The following is an 11,237-nucleotide window of genomic DNA, read 5'->3' on the forward strand; positions in this document are numbered from 1 at the left end:
CTACCAGCAACAATTGTTGCCTTACATCTTTTTTAAAAAACCTCTGAAAAAAAGTGTTGCTCTAGCTTTGTGCAGCTAATTGAGGTGTTATTTATATATAGTTATGTAATTTATTCTAATCAATATGAACTTTATGTAGCGAGTGTGAATGGTCACATGGTCAGACCCTTTTATTTCCTTTTACTGCTGAAGGTAAAAGTCCGCCTCAAACGTGTACAAGAGGAAATGAGTAAAATACTTTAACTGATTTACCTGAAATGTTTTGTACATATATTCTCTAAAAGATCTAATATTAATATACAAATGAGAAGTTTATGTCTGCATGCATCTTTTGAGCATAAGAAAAGAAGTCTAAAAATGGCGATATTTGTTGTCGCTAGCATACCACATTGCTATGCTAGGTGCCAAGAGTTCGGCTGTTAATTTTATTTATCTTGTGGATTTTTCCACACAGCTTGAAACTACCAGATGTTTTGGATCTTCTACACCTTAAAGAACTCCAAATTGATGTGTGCTACATTACAATCATTTCTGAAGTTAAAAAAGATGCAACTGAAAGTGACAGTTATAGCAACTGCTCAGATAGAGAGTTCCAAGCCGAAGCAGGCCATTTGCCTGCTAAACTGTTGTATGGTGAAGCAGAAATGACTTTACCGAATAATAATGATATTAATATTATAAATCTGGACCTACCCACAAACGTCCTCCGCTCCCACCCCATCCACCCAGTTCCCCCCGTCCCTCATCTCTCACTCCTGCAACATTTTGTGTTGGAAGAAAACCATTGCCACTACTTGGTGAGTCTCCCACAGCATCAATGCAAATAAAAGAAGGTTCCCTGTGATAAATGAGACCACACGACCAAGAAAAAGATGCCGAGATCAATGATACCCCAAAAAGGTCATAAAAAAACTGAAGATGACCCGTGATGATGAGTCTCCCACAGCGCCAAGCCGAAAAAGAAGGTGCCTAAAAGATACCGATGCCCTACAAGAAAATGCGCAGATAAAAATGAAACTTTGCAACCCAATAAAAAAAATATAAAAAACGTAAAAAAAAACCCTTCAAAACTGAGTTTTTAAAAAGTCACAATTACCAGCCACATCCAATATACCAGAATTTGTGACCTATGGCCCAACGCAGATTTCATTAAAGAAACTAAACACAACCCCGTTGATTTGTTCGTGTTGACATATCCTCCTATTCGGAGGGAGCTCTCAGTTGAAATGTTAAATGCCTATTCAATACAAACCAAAGGGAAGGTACTTGATCTGGACATGGATGTGATTCTGCCCACTTCTGGCTTCAATGGAGAAACATGTATTGGTCATATGTCTGTCATGTCTAAAGTGAAACCATCGCAAATGCAACAAGCAACCGCTTTCATGAAATAATGGCCCCAACTCATCTGGTGGATAAGTTAAAGGCAGCAGACAACCCTTTCTACAAAATGTTGCCCATCTTCAGTCCACTGAAAGATTCCTGCAGAAATGACGACATACACAAGACTGCATCCATTGTTGATACTCTTATTACAGCAAACAAGGCTGCAAACAGTTTATTTGGAAATTTGGGTAGAGGTCATGGAGCCTTGTTTTACCCACAGTGTCCATGTTTCACATGGAGCCCTATTGTGAAGTCCACACACATCTTCTTAATGTGAGTGTAGTGCTTGGTCTGGCAGAACAGGCAGAAGTTCCTCCAGGATGCTCATTTGTGCATGGTAACCTTTTTACTTCACTTATCCTCACTGAGGAAATGACCAAACAAGGTTTTGGGTCCCTTGAGACACTGATGTCTGCATGATGTGCCATAATATGTTTACGTATCTAAAGTAGTTCTGAACATACTTGTAACCATGTCTTGTTATTATAGATTATGCATGTTATTATTACTCTCATTTTAAATGTGTGTAAAAGGGGCAAATTAAAGTTACAAAACGATGTAGTTACCCACTGGTAACCACTGCTGCTGAGTGTAAAACCTACACTTTCACTAACAATACTAACATAAATTTAAAAAAAAAAAAAATGTAATATGTGTTAGAGATTTTTAAGGATTTAATGAATGCACTTATTTTGCCAAGGAAAATGTAGAATTAAACGTGTAAATTAGTCAGGGTATCTACTCAGGTTGCCAGTCAGTAGCTTGCAAACTATAGTTTTAATACTGTGATGGATGGCAATCCTTTATTTTTCAAGTCATGAAGGGCATTATTTTTTGTGACTCAATAGTTGGAAGCAGTTGATTATTTTTTGCCTTGTGGGAATGGAAAACGTGTAGTAGTTATCTCGTGTGGCTATACTTACCCATACGCGTGTGGGTAAGTACAGCACTACTGCTGTGCCTCATGTAGCTCATAATATACTGATAGTCAGTCCATCTCTATTGAGTATATTAACTTACTAACTTCATATAAACATATACAGCTATGGCTTTTGTATTTTACCGATTTCTGACAGATTCTTCCTTGTATAATAATTTTTTACTGTATTTTGAAAAAAAAAAAAAACATTACGATATTGTGTATTGTGTGACTACTAGTATTGTTGCCTTTAATTGTGTTTGAGACAATTAACAAGCAAAATCTAGGAACTCCTCAAATCTTTGACCTCAACTTATAACAGATGAAAAACTTCAAATGATCTCAGTTCTTCTTGGGTCCTCAGGAATCTCCAACAAACGACATGCAAAGCTCTACAGATCTTTTCGCAAAACAAATGCACTGACATTGAAGAAAAACAGTGAAGTTTCTCTTCTGATTTTATTCATTTTTAATTTTTTAATTTAAGCCCTACTGAGGTGTGGGATCTAAAATTAAGAGCGGAAATTCACCTTTTTAGATTTAGATAACTTCTCACTTTTGATATTGTAACAAGCTCAAAATCTGAGATGTTTAACTGATAGTAATATTTAAAATGGCTGGGTATTTAGGCTGAAAATATTTTGGGGATACTGAGCATTTGATGATATTTATAATCCAGTCTGTATACTTTTATAAATTCCATATAAATGTCTGATTAACCTGTTGACATGATGTTAGTGCCCTACGTTGTGGGTGTTGGAAACCAAAAACTCCTTAATGCATTATTAAATAAGCGAATCTACTCTTACAAAAGAATAGCAAATTACCACGTCTGGATGAACAGGCTGTATTCTGTAAAATGAGTAGGGTTGTATTGCTTTTTGCTGTATATACTGATGGAAAAGAAACATATAGTTGGAATAAGGACCATAAAGCAATATTTGTGATCAACTAAAAAGATCACATGGAGTGCTTTGATTCATCAGGACAAAACTTCTGCTCTCAGCCCCTGTGATCACATTTGTTCAGGGAAGATCATGGAGTGAAGACGCTGTCTCAGGTTGTCTCATCCCTTGATGTCCACCCCAGCGAGAAATTGTGCGCTGTGTTGCTGTACCACAGCTGGAGACTTGACCGATTCCTGCCAGGGACCAGATGTTCAGTCGGGATCCTCTTCAGGAATGTGCCAGCACTTCACAGCTGCACACCCAGAGGCTCAGTGGTTCCACGAGGTGCTGAGCAGAGAACAGGTTGTCCCTTGGTTATGATACACTGCAGGACAACTGATGTTGTGGGGAACGTTTTCTTTTTGCCATCAGTATATATCAAGACTCGGCCAAGAATATTAGGATCCAAGGCAGGACCCTGATATTATTGTAATTAATCCATTTATTTTACAAAGGGATTGAAACAGAAAGGCATCAACAGCCCTCCACTCCCATCAAATATTAAACAGATGTGCAATTCTGGCAATTTTATCAGCTGTCTGTACAAACATCAACAGTAGGTACCTCAGTACCCACTTGAGTTTGAGGAGTGATCATTTAAAAAAAAAAATCAAAAAGAAAAAATATCAAAAGCTGACCCTGGAAAAATAAAAAATAAAAATCTCAAAAAACGTCAGAAAAAGTAGTTTGCAGCAGTCCGTGTGTATATGTAAGAAATGTGTATGCTGTCATGTATTTGAGTAGAAAATACTCAAAGTACTTTGACACAGCCAACATTGCTGTATTCACGTCATCACTTGAGAGCAAAGTTGGCTTATTGTCATCCAACTTTAGTTTTGGAGATATATTCTTTTATCTCTCCACAACGAGACAAAAATGGTGCTCTGCTCAGTGGAGGCTTGAATGTATAAACGAATTGTTACTCATCCCTGAGGCTAAGCAGGAAGACAGTCTTTCACTGATGCAGACAAACCTTCCCTCCACTGTCACAAAACTCTAATTCAAACAGTGTATACCAGATTTATGTACCATGTGTAGAAACTCTTCCTGCTCGAAAGCAGCTGCCCTCTCAATAGTCAGCCGAAGACTTTTTCCATCCATTTTGCAGAAAGCAAGATGTCTACTAAGGTTACTGGAAGCGTTACCAGCATAATGTGAGATTTTCTGTATCAAGAAAGCTACTTTAAGACGGCATGAACATGGGGAGTTTTAAAATGCAGAAGCTACGTGTATGCAGGGAAGCATCTAATGCAACAAAAGGCTTCAGTTGCACTCAGATTGTGCTTAAATGTAACCTCAAAATATCTCAGGAAAATGTTGCCTGTTGGTGGCATCAGGTTGCTAACCAGTAAATACCTTCATCAAAAGAAGCAACTCTGAAGAAGAACAGAGAATGGCCATCAGTGAATTTTATAGCATAAAGAGGGAGTTTAAATTGCAGTTTAAAATTATATGTCATTAACTAAACATTTATTTAACCTTTTGGAAGCTGGACAGGAAATGTGTCGCCCTAATATGAAGCCTTAAAATGTAAAATATCTTCCAAAAGCATTTATAGTCCTCAAAACTTTTCACATAACTTGGTTTTTAAAGTTTTTCACACATAAAATCTAAAAAATGTGGCATGAATTAGTCTTTTTAGTCCTCATGTCAATAATTTGTAGAATATTCTTATTGTGGTATGTCACAATCATTTTTGAACGCCTAGAAATAACATTTATTTTCCTAATTTGAAAAATAGCTCAAACTCAAGTCTGACTGGATGGACGAGGTCTGGATTTAAGTCTGGACTTTGACAAATTCATTCAAACACCTGGATGTGTTTTGATCTAAAACGTTCAGCCGTACATCAGGCTGTGGTTATCCTAATTTAATACCCTAACCCTGCTGAAAATGTTTTTCCCGCAGCATGATGCCTTCACCACGTTTCACCTCCAAAGTTATGCAAGATGTTCAAAGCTTAGGAAATTGTTTTATAACCTAACCCTGCTTTATATTTCTCCAAAAACTCCATCCCTGGCTTGTTCTTCTGTATCCTCAAATCAAGGGCCTCCACTGAACACCAGTATTTCTACTTGGAGTAAATTAAACACAACTGGACTGTATATATTAAATAATTAAGTGACTTTTGAATGTAAATGATTGCACTGAAATTGTGAGGTATATCAGAGTAAAATATATTTGCCTGTCATATTTTTTGGGATCATTCTTCTTCCATTTTACAATTCTGATCTATTTTTGGTCAGTTTATGGTTGTAATGCAACAAATATTGAAATGTTTAAAGAATAAAATTCTCCTTATAGACAAGAATAACAATGCTTTAAATCAAGTATTCTTATTTTTGACTGCTAAAATAGAAAATCATTTGACTTGTTGATTTGCTCTGATGCAACATTCATTTAGTAGTATTATGTATTGTAAAACTGGTGATAAATTGTGCAAAAAAAAAATCATACTGTAAATATTTGTGTTTAATTTACTTTGAGAGTTTTCCTAAGCTTTTTGTATGAGGTGTGAGCTTCATAAATACACAAAAACCGTACAATCACAAAAAAAAACCATTGTCACAATCAAGAACTAGGAAAATTGAAGCAAATTCTGGCTGAAAGTGATTAGTGAGGTATGTTTAACATGCAGATTTTGTGGATAGATTCATCCCTAGGGCTTCCAACAAGCCAGCAGAAATGTGTCAGGGATCTGACCCACCCTTTATGTTGTGAGAGCATGTCTACGTTTTAAACTGAAAACGAAGCAAGAGAGTAGCAATGTTTCTCATGAAGCAGCCATAGAAATGGATTATTGAGATATTGTAAGAGTAAAAGTGAAACACTGTCACTGAGGAACGTTTTTGATTGAAACGCAGACAGCAGGCCTGAGCAGCCTGTCTGCACTTTTCTCTTGAATGAAAGTTAAACATGGGTGCATAATATAAAGATTAAATATAAAATCCTATTGCAAAACTTTAGGAAAAGATCTTGATAGTTTTACTGGTTATACGATGAGTAATGCTTCCCCGACCCCCCAAAAAAGTTGTTTCCAACATGTGAGGTTTAGTTCATCGTTCAAATGATCCTTCAAAGTTGAGATTTATAGCGAGCTTGGGAGTTTAAAAGTGAAATGAAGTTGTATTAACACAGAAATTCAGAAGTACCCAGGCGTTTTGTTTTAGGCTTTACCTAATATGATGCATTAAGACTCTCTCAACACAACATTTTTGGTATTTAAATCCAAGAGCAACAATAAAATTGAACATACTTACCCAGAGCTGACCCCTGCTACTTGTCAGTCATCCATGAGAGTAAATGTATATGTACAGGGAGTGTGTGTTTGTTTTATGTAGCCATTTAAAGGGAAGGACAGCTCTATAGTATCTGAGGAGGTGCTTTGTGCATGGTGAATAAACTACCTGAATGTGTACGAGTACTGAGTGGTACATACACGTGTTTATGTTAGATGACGGTATGGAAGTGGACTGAACATCTGTGAGATTGGGGTCACAGGTTTTAGGAGAAGCGGACGGCTCCTCCCGCTCTGCCTGATCTTCCTCCGCCTCCACTTCAGCATCTTCCACAGCTTTTCTTGCCAACCTCTTAGATGTTCGACAAGAGTTTTCAGCCTGCATGGAATATTTTAAAACATATCAGCATCAAAGATCTCACCCATAATCTACAAAACAACTCTTTCTTAACTCTAAAACGCTTCACGTAGTCTAGGTGTTTACTCACCTTTGCAGCAGATTTTCTCTGAGGTCGTCCTTTGGATTTAGGCACCTTAGGGCTGGAAAGAGTCTTCATGGTGATAGCAGCATGCTGAAGGATGCAGTCGGTGCCACAGTAAACGGAGTCCGGCAGCGCTGGTTTTGCGCAGCCAGGCCCAGTGCAGAGAGGGAACGAATCATCTGCCTCCATCTCACACTGAGGGTCAGCTTCTGCTTCAGCTTTTGTTTCCACCTCAGCTTCCGCTTCAGCTTTTGTTTCCACCTCAGCTTCAACTTCTGTTTCCACCTCAGCTTTTGTTTCCCCCTCAGGTTCAGCTTCAACTTGAGGCTTTATCACAAGAGCCTCCCTCTCTTCTTCCTCCTTTTCCTCTACTAAATCAGCCTCCTAAACACAGATCACCAACTTAAATGCAGACTCATTCAAATTTGTCATACTTATGCTAAATCTTAAAATAAACCAGAGCAAAATTCAAAAACATCTATCATTTTCATTTAACTTCACTCTGAACCTTTTGTTGAATGGATAACAATCCAAACTTAATTCAAACCTTGACAACTTGCTGCTGCTCCTCTTGTGGCTCCGTTTCCACAGCAGGAGGACTCAGCGTCAGACATTCAGGAAAGCTAAGGTCTGGCTCAAGATGCGACTCTAGATGGATGATGCTCTGCCTCGTTGTAGTGCAGGTTAAACACATGTAGTCTTGGTCTCTCTCCTCTATCTTCCCATCCCGCGTTTCACTGATACCGACACATGCGCTATGAAACCACTCCTGGCAGCTGCTACAGCAGATCATGAACCTGAAAAACGGACGTTTTCAGGAAGTGAAACAGGCATAAAAAAACAGGAATGCAAATCTCTCAGCTAAGAGACTTTGTTACCTCTTAATGTGCGTTTGGCTGCAGACGAAGCACATGGCGTTGGAGTCCTGTCCCTCACTCCCTGTTTTGCTGGGAATCTCTGCTATAATCTCCCCCTGACTCTTGTCTTCCTCTCCTTCCACCTCATCTGGTGCATCATCAAACTGGCCATGAGTTACAGCGCCACTTTGGTTAAAATCGCCATCTAGGATTACACAGCCTGTGCTGACAGACTGCAGCGCAGCATTCAGAGTTATACCAAAGTGTGCAGATGTTGATTCCATCTCAGGAGGGATCTGTGGGTTATTCTGGATGTGATCTTTGGGTAAATCCTGCTGCTCATCTGCGTTAACAAGCACCACTTCATCGTCTGTGTCTTCGTTGACTGCAACGATGGACTGAAGCACCGCTGCCCTGCCTCGGCCTCTTCCCTTACCTTTCCCCCTTCCTCTGCCTCTTCCCCTGCCTCTCCCTCTGCCCCTGGCTCTTCCTCTTCCACCGTTCCCACCTTTTGAGTCTCCCTGTCTGCTGCTTCTGGCCAGCTGCTCTTTAATTTGCATCAGAGTCTTTTCATCACTGTCCTCTTCCTGACTGGAGATCACAACAACATAATTGCTCTCTCTTTCTCCGACATTGGCAGGAGCAACAGGCTGTGTGACCTCCATGTCATCCGGGTTATCAGGGGTCTCGTTTTCTTCTACAGGCTGTGGATCAGTGGGCTCAATTTCATTAGCAGGCTCAAAGAAACTAGGAACTGCCAGGGCATCTGTCAACGACAGGCCTTCGTTGCCACCAAGCAGGGAGAACGCTGTGTGGAAAGCAGATCCAAAGTCCTGCCATAAGTTGGGATCAAAGCTCCCTCCAGCAGAGGTCTCTGGTGGACCCTTGCTGTCCTCTGACGCAGGGGAAGAAGGGGCAGACCACTGCAGGTCTTCTATCACACTCCTAGCTGATCGAGTAGTTTTCTGCTTGGTGTCTTCTTCTGTGTTCATCTCTGGCGCCTGGTTGGTTCTTCGGCTTCTGCCCCTTCGAAGCGGCGGGGGATTGTTGGTCAGGTCTCCAACCTCCTCCATAAACTCCCGTTTAGCAATGGTTGTCCTTCTGAAGCCCCAGGACTTTTTAACCTGCGACAAGGACGGCCTGGCACCGGAGTCCACCCCACCTGATTGGCTCTGTTCATCTGCAGGGAAAATGAATGATCAAAAATAGAACCAACACTGTGATATTTTAGCCATTTGCTTAAGAAACTCGTCCATGTACCTGTTGTACCTGAGTTACCATCGTCTCTAACTGCATTGGTCTTTTCTATTGAGTCCATGCTGACATCAGTAGCCAGCAGTCCTGTTCACAAACAATTTAAGTTAAAACAAATTGTGAGATTCGTCTCAGTAGCAGCATCAATTTGTATTCACTTCAACAACAACCCTAAGGCACCTTAGGGCTGGAAAGAGTCCTAAGTCCTAAAAAACCATTGTTTTTTTTATCTACTATAAGGAAACGGGGTTCTAGTAGTCCATAAATATCTACAAAGAGGATGTAAATTTAAAGTTATTTGGGTTTGACCCGGGATCTTACTCTCATATTTCCTGAGTTAATTATGCCTAAGAGGATAAAAATATAAAGACGTTGAAAAAGGCCAAATGAAAACAAAATAAATCAAGCTACATTACAGGCCTGATTTGAGAATTTCTATCAAAAATATTGCTATAAATTATGAAAAACACTCCACTACAACATTAATGATGTGATAATGAAGTGAATTGGAATGAAGCAATTTGTGGAAGTAGGAAGAATAAAATGGCAAGACATGCATACAAAATGAGAAGAATTGACCTGGGCCAGGTTTCCTTTTGGTGTAGTTACTGTGACAAAAAGTTTATTTTATTTAAGTAAAATATTGAGAAAACAAGAATCTGAAAGTAATACTTATGAAAATGGATTATTATAAACAAAAAAAATTCTAAATAAAATCTACTTACACATGCCTAATGTTTTTAAGATAGCTTTTCTTTTTCAGGGAAAGTTTTTTTAAAACCGTTTACATCAGATGAATCATCTGAGCTCTATTTTACAGGGAAGTGGTGTTCTTAATTTACCCCTGCAAAAATATTAGCAAAAGTAAGTAAAGATGTTAAATTGTATCTGGTAAACTTTCAGCTGTAAGTAGGCAAAGAATCTGCATGTTGCAATAATCTGTGCGAGGCTGGCCTTTCAGGTTTAACACCAAATGTGGATTCGGCATAAAACTACACATAATGATTCATTTTGTAGTCTGTACTTTGAATATATGTCATAACCTCGATGTTAATGTTAATTAAACGTTTGACCCTTGTGTCTGGACTAGATTTTATCATGTTATTTACCAGAGCAGAAACAGTGTGGTGCTAGTATTTGTTCATACTCCTTAACAACATTAAAATGCATTTTGACCGTCGATAACACTAGTTAGATAAGTAGTAATGAAACTAGTCTTCTAAATTTAAATAATAGATCTCAACCAGCGTGAAACCACGAAAACAAAACGATTTATCTGCTCTCTCGACAACACAATAGAGTTATTCCGTTAGGCCACAGCGGATAATGGCTACTAGTTAAAAGCGTCCGACATTGTTGTCTGTAGCTAACTTAGCTAGCCGTGACGGTGAACTGGTAACAAAGGACTACATTTTAAAGCTAACTGTATTTAACAATGCAGTCTGCGAACACCAGTAGCAGACAAGAATACCATACCTTGAAGTATATGATACTGTTTTCCAGTAGTTGTTAGATTCGTTCAGCTACCATGCTAGCATGGGATTCCATTTTCTTTGCCCTACTATTTGGAATCTCGCGAGATTTCGCCAGAGGCGGAAGCAATGTTGACGCTGCATCCATCTCATTATTTCGAGTGGAAAGTTTACTTTTGAAATTGATTGTTTGCTAACTTAGTTTTTCGAATTAAATAATCTCTAATATGCATGTTCTACTTAGGTTTATAGATGTTAAAAAAAAATTATGCAATGCAATGTCCATTTTATTCGTAACAAAAATAGCAATGTGACATTATTACTAAAAGAGAAAATCACATTTAAAAAAATTATTTGAAAGCCTGGAATTTAGAAATTAAATCCTACATTATACAACCAACCCTGATTAAGCATACGTTACTTGTAATAAGTTCTACCTTGCTTTGTAAAAACCCTAATGTGAAACAGTTTATGTATTTTTGATGTAAAATATTTCCTTTTTCAACAGATCTGCACATCAGCATTTAATCTAGCTTCTTAAAGATCTACGTGAGCTCAAAGGGAAAGAACTTTAATGGCCTACTTAAAGCCATAACATCAATTCAGTGAACATCTTTGAAATGAATTAAAACTGCGGGCCATGGCTTTTAATCACAAGTGTCTGACCCCACAATAGCGCTTC

The 11,237-nt window shown here is 38.6% G+C and overlaps 1 protein-coding gene across 2 annotated transcripts in view; it reads right to left on the minus strand.

Moving 5' to 3' along the window:
- LOC116723173 (uncharacterized) overlaps window positions 1-10,660 on the minus strand; it is a 31,701-nt gene extending 21,041 nt beyond the window's left edge. For both annotated transcript variants that reach the window (XM_032567985.1, XM_032567908.1), the window contains exons 1-6: window positions 10,560-10,660; window positions 9,090-9,170; window positions 7,851-9,009; window positions 7,520-7,769; window positions 6,979-7,356; window positions 6,692-6,869 (exon numbers count right to left, since the gene is read on the minus strand). In XM_032567985.1, coding sequence (XP_032423876.1) covers window positions 6,692-6,869; window positions 6,979-7,356; window positions 7,520-7,769; window positions 7,851-9,009; window positions 9,090-9,147 — 2,023 coding nt within the window. In that variant the 5' untranslated portion in view covers window positions 9,148-9,170; window positions 10,560-10,660. The remainder of the gene's footprint in view (window positions 1-6,691; window positions 6,870-6,978; window positions 7,357-7,519; window positions 7,770-7,850; window positions 9,010-9,089; window positions 9,171-10,559) is intronic.
- Window positions 10,661-11,237: the final 577 nt, after the last annotated feature.

This window comes from Xiphophorus hellerii, chromosome 1, assembly GCF_003331165.1.
Source record: "Xiphophorus hellerii strain 12219 chromosome 1, Xiphophorus_hellerii-4.1, whole genome shotgun sequence".
Lineage (NCBI taxonomy): Eukaryota > Metazoa > Chordata > Actinopteri > Cyprinodontiformes > Poeciliidae > Xiphophorus > Xiphophorus hellerii.